Source organism: Epinephelus lanceolatus, chromosome 21 (assembly GCF_041903045.1).
Source record: "Epinephelus lanceolatus isolate andai-2023 chromosome 21, ASM4190304v1, whole genome shotgun sequence".
NCBI lineage: Eukaryota > Metazoa > Chordata > Actinopteri > Perciformes > Serranidae > Epinephelus > Epinephelus lanceolatus.
In genome coordinates, this window is record NC_135754.1 from 5,932,006 (window position 1) to 5,952,649 (window position 20,644).

General features: G+C 40.9%; 2 protein-coding genes across 5 annotated transcripts in view; both read left to right on the forward strand.

Annotated features, from left to right (window-relative positions):
- Window positions 1-5,724, forward strand: part of galk1 (galactokinase 1) — a 28,241-nt gene extending 22,517 nt beyond the window's left edge. The window contains exon 8 of the mRNA XM_033612004.2: window positions 2,978-5,724. Coding sequence (XP_033467895.2) covers window positions 2,978-3,052 — 75 coding nt within the window. The 3' untranslated portion in view covers window positions 3,053-5,724. The remainder of the gene's footprint in view (window positions 1-2,977) is intronic.
- A 1,755-nt stretch (window positions 5,725-7,479) lies between these two features.
- Window positions 7,480-20,644, forward strand: part of llgl2 (LLGL scribble cell polarity complex component 2) — a 50,365-nt gene continuing 37,200 nt past the window's right edge. For all 4 annotated transcript variants that reach the window (XM_033611620.2, XM_078163115.1, XM_078163114.1 and 1 more), the window contains exon 1: window positions 7,480-7,788. The gene's annotated coding sequence lies outside the window, so the exon portion shown is untranslated. The remainder of the gene's footprint in view (window positions 7,789-20,644) is intronic.

A 20,644-nucleotide genomic window follows, 5' to 3' on the forward strand; every position in this document is an offset into this window, starting at 1 on the left:
TCATTACATTATTGCCTGTGTCTGAGAGCACAGACACACTGTTAAAATAATAGCTTATTTTGGGAAATGCGGTTATTCCTTTTTTTTTTTTCTTTTTTTTTTGCAAAAAAAAGGCGAGAGTTTGATGAGAGGATTGATGACACATTTGAATGCATTCAAGGTGTCCTGTGGACTTTTCTTGTACAACAAAAAAGTTATGTTTATATTCAGTTTTTGATGTGTGTTTTCCTTGAGGCCTAACAATGCCTTGCATTTCCTATCTCATAAAACATTTGGAAACAGACGTATATCGTCACAAGCTGGAGCTATTTCACTCCAGACACAGTTACTCCCTGGACTCTTGTTTAACCATGAGGTTGCCAGGCAACCAGTGGACAGTTCAGTCACCGTCACTAACTGATTGTTTATATTTTGAATTTTAGCCAGGCTAGCTGTCTCCAATCTTTATGCAAAGCTGAGATAAGTCAACCCAGTTGCGAGAAAAGACTTTGGCATTGTACGTTCCTGCAAACCATGGATATTTTACATTTGCATGTTATTATGTAGCAGATACTTTGAAATTTTATTTTAACTCAACAACTCTGTGGTTAATGTTTGGTTATGTTTTTGGGGGGCACGGTCACTGCTGGAGAAGCAACGAACACTCAAAAAAAAAAACCCAAATACCTTTGGTGGCACTATCCCAGCTGGAAAAACATTGGTGACATAGGCGACATGCTATCCACCATCCCCAGAAATGTGCATATGGTTTCAGAAACATACAATGCTAACATTTTCTTCTGCTGATTTGACAGTTACTACAAATGTGTCTTAGTAAGGAGGCCCTGGCCTCTCAAATAAATTTTCAAAGTGCCTTTTGAGTCACTCATAACGCAACACACCATGAAGACATCAAATCTAGAGTGATGGAAGTGCTGTGTAGAATCCATGATGCACTATAGAGGACTATATGGAGAACAACAGTCTGTGGACAGGTGCCAAAATAAGTTGTAATAACCGCGATTTGATGATGCGATTGTTTCCAGGGCAAAATGATGGACTATCATTTCTCATGCTTTTGCTATGGAATGCTGGTTCACCAGCGTAGCTAAATAGTTACTGACACCTATGTCTCTACCACAGCAACCCATGCAGATTTTATATCCAATCTGACTTGCAGATCACTTGCAAATAAAGGCCAATTTATAAACTGTAGCCATCGGTAGTGGCCTGCACCAGTGGGCTATGCTAGTGGTCTATGCTAGTGGCTTACACTGAAGGGTTATGCTAGTGGTCTACGCTAGTCGGCTATGCTAGTGGCCTATGCTGGCAGGCTATGCAAGTGGTCTACACCAGTAGACTATGCTAGCAATCTATGCTAGTGGTCTACGCTAGAGGGCTATGCTAGTAGCCTATGCTAGTGATCGACGCTAGTGGCCTATGCTTGTGGGCTATGATGGTCGTCTACACTAGTGGTCTACACTAGAGGGCTATGCTAGTGGTCTACACTAGTGGCCTACGCAAATAGGCTATGACGGTTGTCTATGCTAGTGGTCTACGATAGTGGCCTACGCTAGTGACCTATGCCAGTGGTGTACGCTGTTGAGCATTTACAGTTGTAGGATAGTGTGTCTTTTTCGCTCTGCAGTCACACCTTCAAAACGCATGTTAGCAGTGGGGTTTAATGCCACTGCATTGAGTTTCTTTGAAGTGCAGTAAAGTTTGGTCGTTTTGACTAACACATCTAACACATCTAAAACATGGTTTAATAGAAAAACATATCAAACAAAAGAACAAAACGTCATTATGACTCAGGTTCACAGGCAAATGTCTTTTTCCGGGCACATTTTCCCCAATAATACAACATGCTTACGTTATTGGTATTAGCCTGACATTTTACATTGCATGACTTAGTCTAGCCTTACTGCAATGTCATTGTAATGGTGCCTGCATTCTGAACATAGCCTTTTTCATCAAGGCATTGCTGCATTTCCAGCGGGGATTTTTCCACCAAAACCAGGTATTTAAAATCAAAATGACCTTTTCCTATCCATAACCAAGTGGTTTTTGTGCCTAAACTTGAGCACGTCAACCACAAGCATTGTTGAAATGTAGAGTTTCAACATATCCACTAATAACATGCAAATGTAGTATCCGTAGTAAGTATCCAAAGTTTGCAGAAACGTATAATGCCAGTATTTTTTCTGGCAGTTGGGTTGGTAGTAATTTAATCTGAAACGCATTTCAAACCACCTCCACATATGGTTTGGCTGTGACTTGCAAAAACTGCATTTCATGTGATCTTTTGCTGTCCAGCCTCTAAAATCAATCTGGATATAATCTCGATGAGCCAAAAGATGGATTTAGACTGGCAGTCTGAACAATGCCTTAGTTCCTGTTTTACTGACATGGTTTTATTTTGAAGGTTACGTTTTTTTGCTGGGTTTTCTACAAAGTTGACATGGACGGAAAGACTTGACGAATGAGTTCTTTTCTCTTTTTCCAACTACTTAAAAAAGTCTGCACCTACACATTAGATTTTGCTCATTCACAGTACTTCATGATTCATTTAACCGACTGTATTTCTTAATGGGAAGGCTATGTCCGTTTGCCCTTAAAATGACTTCCAGGGGCAGTCAGATGAGTTATGGACATATTTGTAGTCTGGAGGAGGGAAGGATGCGTCTCGGCTGAAGAGGAAAGGTGTCTAGTTGTGAAAACAAACCCAATGGTTCTTTCCTCTTGCTCCTTTCTTGAACTTCCTTCCTTCCTGGGACTGTGAGAGACGTGAGGAGCATGAAAGGTTCCACAGCCCTTCTGGATGGACAGTTTGGTTATATAATTTTCATTATGCACAAGATACATCAGTATGCTCACATACAGCTACAGTAAAATGCTTAGATTTAGTCATTTGTTTCAGATGTATGACTAGTTAAGGGTTACCATGGTTGAATGTACTCATTCTGAGTTTGTATTTGTTTATTTTTTTCCTTAACAGGAGCGATACAGCGGAACCCCAACTTTCTATGTCACCACTCCTTCAGAGGGAGCTAGGGCTCTCAGTCTGTCCTGACCATGTCAACACATCTGTGCTGTGTAACCAATTCACTCCTCTTCATAGGCTTTTCTGTTTGATTTTTCTTTTCAGTTTTTACTATTAAAATAAAATGATATGCCGTTATGCACACTGCAGCTAATTGAAAATCACTCCGTTTATGATGAAGTGCCTTCACAGTAAAACATTGGTTTCTCTATAATATTTGATTTTGTTTGTTTGTTTCAATCATGCAAGACTTTATCATCATCTAGATAACTTGTAGTAGCTGTTTGTGTTATTACGACTTATTTACTGTGAAAATACAGGTTCCTATGAACTAAATCATGTTAAAATGTGAAAAATTTTAATATGACATTTTTCTTTAATTTTTTTCTTAAAGGCCTAGTGTGTAAGATTTAGGGGGGAATGTTGGCAGCACTGGAATATAAGTGTTTTCTCTGGTGTATAATCACCTGGAAATAAGAATCCTTGTTTTGTTCATGACCTTAAAATGAGCCATTTACATCTACATAGGGAGCAGGTCCTTGTTTATGAAGATCGCCATGTTTCTACAGTAGCTCAGAATGGACAAACCAAACACTGGCTCTAGATAGGGTTATTAGTGCTTTTGTGTCGGCCATCGTAGTTAGCAGCCCCTCTGCGACAAACAGCATTGGAAAACACTGATTTGTAATGTGACTGTGCTTCATTCAGTGTTTATACCGGTTTAAATTTTAATTAGGTCTGTTTGTTTTTGAGGGGAAGAGACCTCTGTGGATAATCTGACTCCCAGTAAAAACCTCCTTAATATCTGGATCTTAAGTCATAAGAGAAAAAAGGCGAGCACACACATAAGCATGTGGTGGGCAAGCCGCCTGTCTCTAACATGCCAAACAGCGTTGGAGAAACACTGATTTTGTTAAATGAAACTGCTTTATTCAGTGTTTTTACTGGTTTAAATCACTGGCTCTTTTTGGTTTGGAGAAGAGGAGACCTCTGCTGATCATTCAGCTCCCGGTCAAAACCACCTGAATATCTTGATCAGATTAAAGTGAGCACACATTAGGTTATTAGGGGAAAATGTAAGCACACAGCATGTGGTGGGTGAGCTGCTGATCTGCAGCCTGCTAAACAGTATTGGAGAAACAATGATTTGTAACATGAAACAACTTTATTCAGTGTTTTTACCAGTTTAAATCAATTTAGGAGGAGACATCTTTGGCTAATTCAGCTCCCTTAAAGAACCTCCTGAACAATAAACAGTGAAGGAATTCTATAACCAGAAGTTTCAGCTAGTTGCAATCTGCAATCCTCACCACTAGACACCACTAGATTTCCCTAAATCTTACACACTGGAGCCTTAATATTTTTAATATGAACATCTTATGTCTTCCACCTTGTTGTTATAGTTTCAAAACACATTTTGAGTATGATTTAGTCTCAGCATTTTTATCAACCTCATTTCCAGCAGTAGGCAACTGTTTTCAGCAACAACAAAAAAAGCACTCCATAAACACACTGTACGCTACCTGCTCAGCACCAGACAGCACACAGACACAGTTAGAGATCAGCTGGTGAACAAAGTAGGGGATTTAGCAGCTATAATGAACCAGACACTTTTTATGAGTTGGTGGAGACCAAAAACAGAGCTAGAAGGGTGTTGCTCTAACATTCATCACAGGGACACAAACCTGTGATGACAATATCACTCAGTGTCTGTTGGATGTATAAATGTCTGTGAACAAATTAGCCATAATAACTTTGTAAGGCAATAAAATATCAGGCCACTGTTTGTCAGCCCAATAGTAGCCAAAATGAAGTATGCTTTAAAGGCCCTGCACACGCACACAGAGGTCTTTAATTATTCTGGCTAACTTAACCTCTGCCTGCCTGCTTGAGAATTGCATATTGTCAGTAAATTTAACATATATAAAATTTAACATATGTTAAATTTCAAGTAAAACCAACAGAGAAATTCTAAGTTGCAGGAAATGTCACATTAGTTAGCCAAACTTAAATAAATGAGTTGTTTGGAATATACACACAATTTATTTTAATTGAAATTACTAAAATGTTGGAAAATCTGTAATTCTAAGAATTCTATAAGAAATTAAGAGTACATCTAAAGCAAATTATCAAGTACTCCATTCTGTTCTTTAATTACTTAAATTCGAGTGTAAGTGTCCTACACTAAACCAGCATTTGTTAGTACATCATACGGTACCTATTCCATCTTACTTAATCAAATAAGTACCTTGTTTTTTTAGGCAGTCAGTTTGCATGTTTTTTTTAAAAGTAAAGTTAAGTCATTAGAATTTAGAATGCACTAAAAAAAATGATAGTACAGCTTATACTGAAGGTACATTTGCCCCACCCTGACAGGTGACAACAAAACTGACAAGAGGGTCAGCAAGACGTCAGTCAAACAGTCTTAAGAAGAGGCCTAATCAGACAGGTTAAGTGAAAATACCTGTGAGATGAGCCATGGGTATGCAGGGGCTTTATATTATTTTACTGAAGTTTAGTACAATGAATCTGTTGTTTTCAGATAAATAACATAACTACTTTTGCACTTCTCCTGCAGTTAGTTACACCGGAAGTCTTATTTTCCAATATACTCCGTTATCACAGCCCGCCCCTGTTCAAAATCAAATGATCAAGATGTACTGTATTTTGGATTTATGAGAATAAAAAATATTTTAAATCAATCTCTGCTTTTGGTATCTTGATTAAAAAAAACTTATGTCTTGTTTTTATTTTCCACTGTAAGAATGCTCTACAGAAGATGTCATACCAGTTTACGTTTTCAAAGACCTTCCATTTGACTCAAAGGAAAGGTCAGATAAAATTATTGGCTTTATTAATGAGACTTTTATAGCATTTTGTCAAAAGTTTGTTTCCACTCAGTGCCTACATTTTAACACTGCAACATTCGGCCATAGTGGTATGGTATCTTGTAATTATGGACTTAAGATTTACTGAAATATGGTAACCTCTAATTGTGTGTGTGTAAATGCATTGAATGTTGCCTGTTACTGTTGATACTGTCAGGTTACACAAACTAACTGATTCATCATTTTAACACACAGTAAAATTTTGTTAGTATCTAACAACCACATTTCCTAGCGGACAAGCTTAAAGCCTCACAGTGAGGGGTGTCGTAATGAGGGGAAAGGTGGGACTGATCACCAGAGCCTCAATGGGAGGGGCGCACTCTAAAAGCCAGGAATGAAAAGTTTTGTTTTGTTTGCAGTTTTGTATTTATAGTGCCAAGACCATATTAAAATTGGCTGAAAGGCTGAACTTTATATTAACAAATAGCGCAAGCCTTTGGAGGCCTGTCTCATCCCTTAAAGGTGCAAAATGGGTTAGTCTGCCCTTGGACTAGGATTTCTCTAAATGGGAGGGCCGAGTGAGAGACTGGAGCATCAAGGTACATGTAGGGGCTGTACACATGCCATGTTTTTTGTGCCCTCTAATCAAATGTTTTCAATGCAGACACACGGCAGGTACACTCAAACGCCAGAGCGATGCCTGAGTGATGCACACAAGTTCCTGCGCACCTATATTTTATGGTGCTACAGCAGCACTCTAAGATAAACTGAGCTCAGCTTTTGGAAGGCAGCAGCACACACCACATGTCATCTGACAGGGAACAACCAATCACAACCGACAGATGTCTTTCCCGTCTTTCGTAAATATCAGTCTGTGATAAATATGAAGAAGTTGTTGATCATTTTAGTGCAAGGCTACCCAGAGCTTTATATCTGTCTCATGGACAATATTTTAGGCCTACACACTTATAAAAATAGCTCATGGAGGAAGATAAACTCTGCACTTAGGATTTCATATAAGAAGGCTATGATACAGTGCTGGTTATGGTTGCTTAGCAACTTCAGACAAACTGTCTATGCACTCTTGTTAGATGGCATAGAATAGGCACAAGAGTCACACGCAGCACCCAACCTCATGTTTTCCAGGCGGTAAAGATGCAACGTGCGCATGGCCCTTTACAAGTCTTTCCCTATAAAAAGGAAATCAGGCTTCCAAAAGAGGAAGGAAGGAAAGAGAAAGAAAGAAAGAAAGAAAGAAAATTAACTTTGTAAAAAAAAATAAAAGTCAGAGACGTGTATCAAGACAGGAAGGATGGGGGGTCCACAGACACTGCTTATGCATAGGGTTCAGAATCTGGTGCTATGCCCCTGCTCATGGTAGTTATAGTTGTGGAAGTATCCAAATAATTGTTCCTTTATCCTTGTTAAAATTCCAACATATTTAAATGTTCAAGTCCTGTAGAATTAGATATACATTTTGCTAAGAATATGGACAGTGTCACGGTTTCAGAAAGAATGATGAAGCCCTTCATGCAAATCTGCACTGACCTATATGAAAGCTTTTTGCTCAGGAGCTAACGCGGAAGTGGGGCGGGACTTTATAACGAGGTGCACTTGAATGCATCACAAGGGAGGAGTTAGCAAACAGTGAAGTTTAGCCTAGCAGGAAACACCGAGGCTACCACCGCAGCGGTGGAAAAAGAAAGCAGCGGTCCCAGTTTTAGTTTTTCACCCGGGGCTCAGTCGTGATATTTCCTCGGCAAATACTGTCGCTTGGATCCTGGGAGTACTCGCAAACGGTCTGGACACATTTTCCCCGACTTTATATGAGGATAGCGCTCGTAGCCAACTAAATCAGCAGACACTGGCCGGAGGAGGAATCTTATCCAGCGGCTGTAAACGGTGTACGTCGGCTGAGCAACGGCTGTTTTGAATCAGGTGGGTTGGCAGCTGGTGCCCACAGGTGTTTGCTTGCGAGCCAGTTGGCTAACAATTGAATTGAGTTACCGTGTTCATCACGGGCACCGGTTTTCTGAACGGCTCTAACTCAAGCTAACAAAGTTGCTAGTTTAGCCAGACATCATTCTTCCAAATGCTCACTGGCTAGCTGGCTAATAAGTACTCCTCATATTCCACCCAGAAATTGGGCAGCTTAGTGTTGTTGGCGTACATAGTAGCTAATTTGCACATTTCATAGACTTAGTTAGCCACACTGTTGTCTGTAACGTTGCCGATAACAACCGACAAAAGGTTGTCTAAACGGCAGGAACAGGAATTGCTTTACTTCACTAACATACTCCACCGAAAAAAAATCACAACGTTAGTTGGGTGGTCACTAACAGCACTAATTTATCTTTTACAACTTGTCTTGTGCTTTAATAGTTTGCTTGGTTAATTTCTCTCATGACGACTGTACTTTGCGTGAATGAAGAGGGTCTGTTTATAACAGTAAAACGACACTTTTTGAACAGGGTTTGGTAAGGATTAGTTTAAACTAATCTCGTAACGTTACTCTGTTTTGCTAACCACTGGCAACTGTAAACCAACAGTAAACAATGCATACAGGCACAACTCACTAGCTTCAGCAGGCGTTAGCACACACCTGGGCGTAATGATGGTGACTTGAAGCCGTTTATTTATCAAGTCCAGAACTGAAAATTATCAAGACCTATATTAGTGGTTCAACCTATGACATCAGTGGTACCGAAGAAACCGTGGCGTTTCTTGCTAACCACAGTGTGCAGCCAGGTGAGTAGTAGTTGAAGATTGTGTTGCATAATTACGGAAACGTCTAACTTCAGTAAGGTGTGTCTCCCCAGCAGGTATGTTAGTAAGCCCTTTGAGTCAACGGTCTGGTTTCAAGCATGAGTAACTGGTGTGTTTGAGGAGGGGGTGTGTGTGAGAGAGTTTCACCGGTTTGGCAAGTTTCAATAAGATTCACAACAAAATAACAAGATTTAGAATAAAATACATGACATTACACAGCCCTACTCACATGGTATCCATTGAGCCAAATCTAACTCTTGATTTGCCCAGTTGTAGTGCTAAACTATGACACATGTGAGTCAACTGCATGCTCATCCAATAAACTCTATAAATATAACTGAGTCCTGCCTCTTTAAGTCATAGTATGATTTACTTTGACAGACGTAACTTGTATGGACTGTTGAGCACAAACTGCAAAAAAGTCCCATAATCTGGACAGGATACTGCTGAAGGACACAGGCTGTGTCCTTCCAACTCCACCTGCATCAGCACAAGACTAGCCAAACAAAAAGCCTTTGTTCTCGGTTGACTTGGTGCTGTTACACCTGCATGGTAAAGTCCACCTGTAGCTATTATGGAGGCAAAATAAACGGCCCCTCCCAAATGTAGGGCAAGTATTTTAGAGGAGCAGGCTTGAGCGAAAGCAGGATTTTTTCAGCTATCTTAGCTGTACAAACTTTGCAGATATACAAGCAAGACTGTCACAGAGTTGTCTTTAAAGTTTTGTTTTTTAAAATTTGAACTGGAAAGTTATTTGTCTAACCTTACATGGGCGAGATGTCCAAGAGGCGTACCTTGCTTGTAAACTTCAAACAGAGTGCTTGGCTCAGACTGTCACGCTGTGTTTAGCGCTGTTAACTTTTAACTCCACTCCTGTTTTACCTCTCCCAATGTGCAACACATTATCTGGCAGGAAATGAAGCGTTTTCTGTGGTTTGCTAATGGGATGGCATAGGAAGTCGAAACGTCCTCTTGCTCATCAGGTTTTCTAACAGATATGCCAGGACAGAGCTCATTGTGAGAATGTGTTATGTGTAAAATTACTTTGACAAGTAATGTATGAGTTGTTTTCAAAAGGGTCACAACAACTGAGGATAAATCAATACAGTGGGCAAGTTGGCATGTAGTATGAGTCTCATATCAAAGTCCACATTAAGGTAGGGCTGAATATGATTTGAGGAAAATAGCCAATTGTGATTAAAATTGCAACTGTTTTTTTTTTTTTTTTTTTAAATTAAATTCAACACGCATTGGTTAGAGGACTGTACCAAACGTGATGGTTCCATTTCCTAGTCTTCTTTGTCATATGCAGAAGTAATCTGAATACATCACCTCAGCCTGAAGGAAATGACAAAGTGCCTTTTATTTATACAATCGATCAATTTATAGACCAAACGGTTGAAAAATTAAAATCCATGATAGTTTTCCTCGAGATAACCCATCTGCTTTTAGCAGGTCATGTGAGGCTGGTGCTGCGTGTACATTGACATTATGATGGGAAAAAGAGTTTCTCTAAATGAAATGCATAGTCTCCTTGAAGCTTATGACAAACTGCCAAAACAGAGCCAACGAGAGGCCGTAGCAAAACTTGGTGTTCTTCAGGCTGCCTTGTGCACAGTAATGACTGCTGGTGATGGAGACAGAACAGAACACCCTTGTCAAGTAGAGTGATGATGCCTGGTCACGTATATCCCCCTTGTTATGCCCCCAAATATCCAAATGACAGTAATCTGCATGAGAAATAAAGGAAAAAAAGTCAGTAATAATAATTATCTGCCCATAATGATTGATTTGACTCAACAGACATGGTCATTATTAAAGGTTTCCACTGTTTCTACCAGACAGAGCTCTCTTGGTTTAATGTTGAGTCTACAGACAGAAGTAGTTTGGTAGCAACTAGGGGTGGGTGATATGACCCTAAAATAATATCATGATATTTCAGGGTATGTCTGCAACAACAGTATTCTTGACCATATGACAGATTAGCTCAGAAAATATTTTATTATTGCAACAAAATAAGTGATATAATTTTACATGTCAACTTAACAGTTTGCCTTCAAATTTTTAGTAAAAACTAAAGAAAAATGACCTCATTTCTTTAGTTTTTAAACAACAGTAACTCAGAGTGAGATTCAGATTCTGTATACAATGTTAATAGTACAACAAAATAAAATCTACCACAAATTACACATTTAAACAGTTCCCAAATACAAAAATGTATCTTTGGATCTAGACATATAAATCCACAGGTAATTTCCTTCTTTTGTAGAAAAATCGTAAATGATTGAGTTATTTCTTTTTTCCAACTTGGACCTTTATGCTCTGCCATTTCTCCTCTAATCATCATGCTGTAACCTGTGAAAGGTGCCATAAGTATTGCATATTCACATATGTGTAGTTTTTTTGTTGAGCCCAGAGCGTCAAGTAGGTTTACATTACCAAAGGTTTATGAGAAAATCAGTTGACATCAGAGAGGAGAGGGAGCGGGGCGTCGGTGGCTTAGTCGTAGAGCAGGCGCCCCATGTACAAGGCTGTTGCCGCAGCGGCCCGGGTTCGAATCCAGCCTGTGGCCCTTTGCTGCATGTCATCCCCCCCTCTCTCTCCCCCTTCACACTTACCTGTCCTGTCCAATAAAGGCAAAATGCCCTAAAAAATATAAAAAAAAAAGAGAGGAGAGGGAGAGACACTGTGCTGCTGCCAGAGGAGCGGCTGAATGAGTTCCCTCTGAGTGAGCAGTAAGCCACTAAAAGAGTCAAGGGCTGTTCATAAAACATTTAGGACGCCACAGTTTATTTCACGCTACTTACACTACTTCTCTTTTTGCAGCCGCTGCATAGTCTGTAATAATTTCACTTTCAACCATACCTGTTGTTGCATAATGACGCAACAGTATGACGTCATTATATCAACAAGTTGAAATATTGCGAGTATTACGATATGAATTTTTCAAATTAAAAACCATACCAGTATTATTGCAAAGGAGATCATAAGGCACACCCCCAGTAGCAACATGTTTAGTACTTTGACTGGTAATTTGTTGATTACTGATTGATGACTAAATGTCTTTTAGGTGACATACTCAAATTATGGCTGTAATATGAAATTTTAATTAGAAGCGACAGCAATTTTCACAAGAATGACAAAATATTACCCTCATTTTTTCAACACTCCGATCACTGTAAGCAAACACAAACAAATTGAGACATAAGTCACCAGTTAATTGGGATACTGCCTGATCTGTAACTTCAGTGCTCTAACACTTACCTCATCATCAGTCCTGTCCTGCAGAGAATGTCTTGTATTTTCTTCAGTAGGGCTGTGTATTGGCAAGAATGTGGTAATATGATATGTATCACGATATGCAGGGGTTACGATTCAATACATTGTGGTATTGTGATATTGTAAGCAAGATATATTGCTGTTAAGTTAAGTCTTATGGCTTAAGATAGATTACAACACTTCTATCTAGCAGTGGAGGGTTTAAACACAACACAAAATTAACCACTACCATGAATCATTGCGTGTAAATTATCAAATAAAAATCCATATGTTGTTTTTGAAAATCAACACAGTATGACGAAACATAATATTGCATAACTCAAGTGTATCAATATTTTGTTACACCCATATTTGTCAGACCTAACATGTACCACATCGGGTTGAAATATGAATAGTGCTGTTTCTGCTGTTGCTACGGTTTTCTGTGATGCAATTAACACAACACTCTAAAAGTAGGTTATATTTTTGCCTACATGGACATGTTTTGGTAAAGGCAGCACAGAAATTGAGCACCATTGAATTCTCTATGTTAAATCCCTGTCATGAGGATTATGTGAGGGGATTGCAGTGAGACTAATATCCCCCACTGTAAGAGACAATCTGAGCTTGACTGGTGTAAAGGTCCCGATCACCTCCCTCTCCTCTGTCTCCCTGGTTCTGATTACAGGAAAGAGAGAGTGAGTTGGTGGGGGATATGATATCCTGCCAGCCACACCCAAAACTGACAAGATCTCGTTTGATTTTAGTGGAAGGAAGCATTTCTGTAATGTTTGCTGTATGACGGTCTCCTCCTTTTGCCCTGTCTCGTTAGCTGCATTCTTGTCTCGATGCACAGGAAAGCACATGCATTCACCAGCACTGCTTGGTCTTAGCCAAGTGACAACGTAACACACCTGATGGTTTCTGTTTCACACTGCCCACATGCGCGCCCTCCCTTCCCTTCTCACTGCACCGTCCTGACACAAATCACACCCTAACCCGTTGCACACCAGCCACTGCTGACCTGAGAGGACTCATTTCTATCACCACGACCAAGAATAGCTCAGTGAAGTCCAGCTCAAGATCACAGAGAGGTGCCAGGCTGTACTCTTTCCATTTTATTTGGTGTCTAATCAACTCTCTTTGTGTGTGTGTGTGTGTGTGCATGAGAGAGAGTAGCAGGGTTTTTTGTGAACAGACCACGTGTACAAGCCAGTTCTCTCAGGCTGTAGAGTCCAACAGCAGCTGCCAAACAGGTTCTGCTCCACCTGTGTGGATATGGTTTCTCTTATAGTCACATCTTTTTTTTGGCAACATGAACACTAGTATAAGTGTCTAAAATACAAGTTTATGACCAATCAGTTGTTACTCGGGGAGGGGCTGATTATCTTTGCACCTTTTTTTCCTGTCTTGCAGCAACTGTGAGCATAGCTGCTGATTGCAGTCCATAAGAAGAATGTTTTGGATGCCAGGCATTTCCTGGCCATTCATTCTTACTCTGAAGCACTATGTTAGCTATGTCATTGACAGACACAGTCCATGTAGCAGCCTTGCTGGTCGAGCCACCTTCTCTTGAGGTTGTTATTGTCGTGTCCAGGCATGTTTATGCACTTTTTTTTTTTCCTCCCTTGACTCCCTTCTCTGCTTAGATGCCTTGGTTGATATGCTGGGAATTTGATGACATCACTGCATTGTTGGTTGGAAGATAACAAACGGAATCTTGCTAACTGAGAGTGAACAAGTTTTAAGTGAAGGACGTTTGGGATGGTATATTGGACATATTGGACAGCACGGACTGTGCAGATGAATGTGACTGTGTGAGAAGAGTCAATATGCCAGTTTAATTAGCTATCAGGGGTAAACACTGTGTGTTTCCTTATCCTGCTGAGAGATGAGCTCACTGTAGATCAAACAATGTTACCAGTGTGACGAAAGACACCGTGTTCACTGTCATTTACTGTTAACTTGTTTCTCAACACAAGTTCATTGCTTACCTACTGCCAAGTGAAATTCCAGCTAAATTCCATACCCGACGGTGGAACTGGGACACGTCACTGTGGAGTGCTCTGCTGAAACTGGCCTCATCTGCTGTGTTTCTGTCGCTCACTTCTGACCTGCCATTGTTCTTCTGATAAACCTGAAACCAACAGGTACTGCCTAGTCACAATAACAGCCTCGCCTACAGTCCTGTTAATGTAAATGAACCTTTTGTTTATGGTGTATTTCAAATATAGGCTACTGATTCATATTGTTTGCTGCTAAACAAATCTCCCTTTAGAGATGTTAATTGTTGTCAAACCGTCTGTTTTCCCCGGGACAGTATGGAAAGCTTAAAAAATTCCGTACAGTAATGACGGAATAATAATGCCCATGAATGATTCTATCATAATTTGAGGAAGTTTTTTTTTTAACTCGATAAGATGAGATGGAACTTTTAAAAACACACAGCACCAGCCATAGACTGTAATACTTGATGTAGCTACTGTGACGTCACCCATTGGTTTGGGGATGTGCTGAAGCCTTGGGTGCATTCCGAATCTCATACTTTTTTCTTTTTACTTTAAGTAGATACTGCAGCTGTCCTTAAAAAGTACGCACTGTTGCATGCAGTATTCACACAATCAGGACTTACTACTTCCTCATAACCTACACCCTTAACATCAAAAATGTCAAAGGTCAACTTCATAGTGACATCATAATGTTCTGCATAAAACATTTTTCTGGCCATTATTCATTGTCATAACTCAGGAACAGAAGAGGACACATTTGGTCAGATACTGAATTGGTGACACTAATCTTGAGTGTCCACCTTTAAACTGCTGGTTGTATAGACCTGATTTGCTGCCGGATTGCAGATGTGTCTGAAGCATGCGCATTTTAGAATTTGTAGCTTCTTTCTAGAAACATCCATATTTGAAGCATTGGCAACTATCATGGCTTCATATGAGTCTGGACAGACATGGATGTAAACTGTAACTGCAACGTGACTGGTGGGTGGAGGCATACAGCTGCAAAGCGATATTTCTAGTTCTTATTGTCAACAAATCCTAAGAACAATCAACACTTTATTAGTCTGCCTCTCAGTACTTTTTTACCTCACTACCTTGTCTGTTGCTCACAGCCCCAGGTACACTTTCTACCAAAGATGTGAATCTTTAAAGGAACAGTTGGACATTTTGGGGAATATGCATTTTTGCTTTCTTGCCGAGAGTTGGATGAGAGGATCTATACTACTGTCATATCTGTCTGTTGCCTGAACATGATTAAACATTGCTATATGTGAGCAGGAATTTCCTGCATCCTAAGTGCTAGATTTGTGGGAAAGGATGAAATTATGTGCAGTACCTGCAATTTCACACTGGAATTCAGGTCCTGGATAGTAGTAGAGACACAGCATCATTTCAGTCAGAACCATGACTAATGAGGTTAGGATACTTACTTCTGGTCAGGTGAATAGTAGATAACTTTGTAAAGCAAGTAAGGTTACAGAGGAATCGAGTCCATCCTTGTCTATGTGCCCTTTAGTAAAACACAGGTCTACTTCCCCCACTCCTGGCTACTAATACTCTGTGACCTGTGCGTTGCTAAAATTCATACATGTGTATTCATTCATTTTCCATTACCGCTTATCCTAGTACAGGGTTGCGGGTATACTGGAGCCTATCCCAGCTGACATTGGGCGAGAGGTGGGGTACAACCTGGACAGGTTGCCGCTATCAAAGGGCTGATATATAGAGACAATTTAGTGTCACCAATGAACCTAATGTGCATATCTTTGGATTGTGAGAGGAAGCCGGAGAACCCACAGAAAACCCACACTGACACGAGGAGAACATGCTAACTCCTCATAGAAGGGTCCTGGTTGACTGTCTTGCTGTGAGGCAACAGTGCTAACCACTGCACCACTGTGCTGTCTGGTGTGTGGACAAAGACACATATTTCATGCAAATTGTTGTCTGTGATCAAGTGCTCTAGTCTATGTAATTTAAAAGTGCAGATGTGTTGCCTTGTTAGCTTAGCTTGTTGAATATTGAGTTGTTTCCTTTGGACCACAACTTTGCGAGAGCAGAGGAGGAGGTTAATCTAACTGTCTGAGCTGACAGCCTTAAACATCACTGCAGTTCACATAATTGTGATGTTCATTCCCAGCCTTGGCCCTTGATAAGTAGCTGGTGTAGAAATAACACTTGAGTGCGTTTTAATGAATGGGTAATTTGTGCTCTAATGTCTGTCAGGTTAGTTGAAAGGCCACAATTAATCTGGTTGGAGAGAACCAACTGTGGGATTAGGATGTCTGAAGGCTGCAGAGAGAAGCTCACAGCTGACATGCAGCATGTGTTGATGGCTGTTTTTACAGCATGAACCCAAGCTTTCCACACTGGTTGTCAGCATCACTGTTTACATGTGTGCATATGTGAGCGTTGTATTCCTCCCCACGTTTTCCATCAGCAGATTCTTCCCGTAGCCCTTAGAAGCCATAGTGTTTGTGAAGCAGACCTCCCACCCTGCCATTGTCAGCAGAGCTTATGGCTTTGAGCTCCTTCTTTCTGCTCCGCTGCTTCTCCTGGGACTGTCTCTCACACACACACACACACACACACACACACACACACACACACACACACACACACAGTCTACTACAAGGACTACAAGCTTGTAACCTGCAGCAACAACAAACATGATAGTTATTGATCAACCTCTTATTGTGTAGTGTAAACTTACAATTTTACCAGTAAGAGCTGTAATTGGCTGCTCAGTTGTTGCAGTACTCACAGGCTCAGCAGTATAAATTGTGGTTGAACACTTTTAAAAATTGAGTAATTGCTCAGTTTGAATAGTTAATGATGATTCATCGCATCTTTTTGAAATCAAATTATTTTGCATTTCAAAACAGTTTTAAAGTCCATGTCAACAAGGTAAAGCAATTCTTGACTGGAAATCAAATGAATGCAAAGACATTTAACTTTATGATCTTGACTTTTAGATTTATCTACTACAAGTAAGGGAGCATCAAAGGGACAAAATAGCAGCACATGTTTAAAAAGTGTTATGTTCAGACCAAAATAGCATTGTGGTTAATGCTAACAGCCCTATTTTTTGTTAAAGAATCAGTATATCTTTCTGGAGTTTGTTTTGATCTGTGTGCCAATCACAGACTGTATAAAAAATGGATGTAGCTATCTTTACATCACCCATTGGTTTGTGGACTCCCATTTCAAAGTTTAAGATTTGACATTTTAGCTGTTGACATCTTGGATTTATGGAACCAGAAGTGACCACATTGAACCAGAAGTGACCACATTTGGAAGTGACCGTGGAGATAACCCTAATGCTAACTGCTAGCTTGGTTAGTATGATGCATTTACAGTTATGGTTAATGCCAACTGTGATAATGTGAATGCTAATTTTTGCTAGCAACAGCATGCTTAATGCCATTAAAACAAAATGTACTGGTACTTACCTGAAAAACTGAACAGCTGACTCCTTAGAGGGTCTTTTAGTACAACCAAAGACTGAACAAGACTTTTTTGGGTGACCAGAATGCTACGATTAAATTGAATGAACTGAGAACACACTGAGATAGCGACAGCTATGGCTATGTCTACACTCTGATTAATTAACCTAACTAACATTGTCACCGTGGTAGCAGCTTGTCCATGGACGGCACTCAGATGTCACTCAAAGAGGCCACACGCTTAATTATGCATAACTTTAAGCCTTAAAGGGGCAAAAAGCGAAATCGTTTCACCACTAGGTTTGCTGTTGTGCACTGCCTGTAGACCAAAACAAAGTGTGTCATGAGCCACACCTCCCTCTACCTATGCTCTCCACCCCCCACCCCACTCGCTTCGTCTGTGCAGCCGAGCACCACAGCATCTCCACGGAGTATTACATCCAGACGGTCCCGGTGTTTCTTCCGCAGGCTCACTCAGCTACCCGATATACCCGCTGCTTCTTCCCAAATTAACCTGAATAACAAACCAGGGCTTGGTGCTCCGGTTGGATCCAAACGGAGAGCCGGGGCTAGCTGGGAAGCTAGCGGACGCTAACTGGCTGTGCTGGCAGCTGAGTGAAGTGGAGCCTGAGGAGGAAGCACCGGTTAGCCCCGGTTTCACTACAGGCAGATTCACTTGCTACATGGGCGAGGAAAGAAAATCTAAACAGCCAACTTAGTTTGGCTTAGTTTAGCAGTTAGTGATGTCTTTCACTCACTCTCGGTCTCTGCTGTGTTTAGCTATTTCCCTGCTTTCCTGATAGCGTTAGCACTAGTCGGCTGCCACGCTAACGTTCCTACTCTTCTCCATGAGCCCATGAGCACGACTCCGGCTCACGCAGAAGATGATTCGATGAATGTACATGAACGCTCCTGAAGGCTCCTTCATGAAATTACACCTCTAGTTCTTCACATAGCATTTTTTTAATTCCTTCAATCTAGAAATGATGAATTTGGCTTATTGCCCCTTTTAAAAAGATTTAAATAGGTGAGTTGTATAAAATTGCATCCCCTGTGTAGTTGTCATGAACAGGGAAAATTAGCCACAGAGGCCAAAAACGTTTTTTGTACCAGGCTGTAAACATGTTGATTTGTGATGTTAAAGGAGCAATAAGCAAAATTCATCATTTCTAGATTGAAGGAATTAAAAATTGCTAGGTGAAGAACTAGAGGTGTGTTTCATCTGGAGTATAGCATGACCTCACACACCCTCTCTCTGTGTTGATCTCCAGCCCCTTGTTTACAAGCCGGTCCGGCTGCGCGTTCATATACGTTCATGTGAATCACCACCCCCCCTTTGAGCCCTTGGCCCTCCCTCCCTATAAAAGGCTACAGCCAGTGAGCAATGGTAGCACGTATTTTCGAAATGAAATGGCAGAGAGCGGAAGGTCCACCTGAAGACGACCAGGATCTGACGTTACCTCTAAAGAAACAACGGTTGTTGGCGAAGAAGTTGTCGGATAAAGAAAGGGACAGAACTCGGATTAACACTGGCCTTGCATTTCCAAGGTGGAGAGCACTGCAAGAGCTAAAGGGGCTACAATCTGACTCGGAGCTAGCTCTTCTTCTCCTGGACAGGTACAACATGAAGTCAAATGTCTGTTTTAATTAGTGTTACAGTAACGTTAAGCACATGTCGCTATGTCGATTCAATTAAATTTAATGTTACAATCGTAGCATGGGTTAATGTCCGGAGGTTGAGTTATTAGTGGCTCTGTCCCAGAAATGGGTCAGGCGTTACAGTTGTGTTAGGTGAGTAGCCCGGCAGCCCAGCTAACATTTGCAATTAGCATTGGGGTTGGGGGGGTGATGGAGAGCAAAAGTAGAGGGAGGAGTGGCTAATGACACACGTTGTTTTGCTCTACAGGCAGTGCACAACAGCGAACCTAGCGGTGAAACGATTTCGCTTATTGCATTTCAAAATGGGAGTCTATGGGGATTGGAGCCAGCTTCAAGTGGCCATTAGAGGAACTGCAGTTTTTGACCTCTGCATTGGCCTCATTTTTCAGCCCCAGAGGTTGCCACTTGGTGCCAACTGAGTAAAAATTGTCATTACCAAAAACAGTTTAAATGTCATGTATATTGTCTGCAATTATTTCAACCTCTGTGTTCTCTAGTAGGCCTGACTTTTTGGTGCTCAAATGTAAAGATTTCCAGCTGTTCCTTCTCTAGACATTTTGGCCTATTTATTAGTTATATTTGGGTTTTGGTCTGTTGGTTGATCTAGCAGTGAGCACTATTACAGTCGAGTGATACAACAAATATTCACCACAAGAGAACAACTATTTGCCTGGTTGAGAAATTCAATCTGCCACAATAAGTGAACCCAGTCAGCCTGCTGTACCAGAGCAGTGTTGACTCTTTCTTTGAGGAGGCTAGGCACCACTGCTGATATGAACGTAATAGAACTGTGTCTCGATTTGGACCGTGGCAAGTGAGGTTCAGACGGAAAACTATGAGTCATGGCGCAGGCCTTTGTCACAGACTTGTGACACTGTGGATCATATGTCTGAGTGCAGTTATGAGTTTTCCTGTCCCTCTGTCAAAAATATTCTGCTCTCAGCTGCTTTCTTTTACATACTTAAGTGTCAGTGAGTGAAGGAGCCAGTGAGCTGAGGGCCTGGCCTCAGAGAGCAGACACACAGCTAAGCAGCACAGACGATGAGGCTTAGAGGCCTTCTTGCTGCTCTGTGGTTGAACCTTTCCTTCACGTGATGCAGTTTAGTGAGTCTGTCTCTCTGTACAATGTAGAGGTTTTAGCCACCAGTTTAGACTGAAAAATAGTAGTAGTCTTTGCAGCTTTCAATCTTCCAATGTGTTACTTAAAAACGACTGCAAGGATAGTATTTTTTCCTTCTTTTGTCTTCCTGCTTCCCCTTTCCTTTCCTTCCTTCTCCTGAAGAGGCTTCTATGGAAACCGCCTGTGTGTGTCACAGGTGTTTTTATCAGCCACCATGTGCTGTTAAGTAGGGCTGAGTGTGTGTGTGTGTGTGTGTGTGTGTGTGTGTGTGTGTGTGGTGGCCAAACAATGGTTTCTTAGTTGTGCCCTGACTGACTTCTGGCCCTTATCTTTTGTTTTGGGAGGGGGCAGCAGGACCCAACTCACTCTTGTGTATGTATGTGTCTGTGTGTGTGCGTTGGGGCTGCACAATTAATCCTGAAAAGGTTGCAATGTTGTTTCAGGCATGAAACAATCTGATTTCTGAAGGACATTGCTTCTGTTATATATTGTTACATACATTGTTATATATGTTATATATTTGCTTTGGAAAGTTG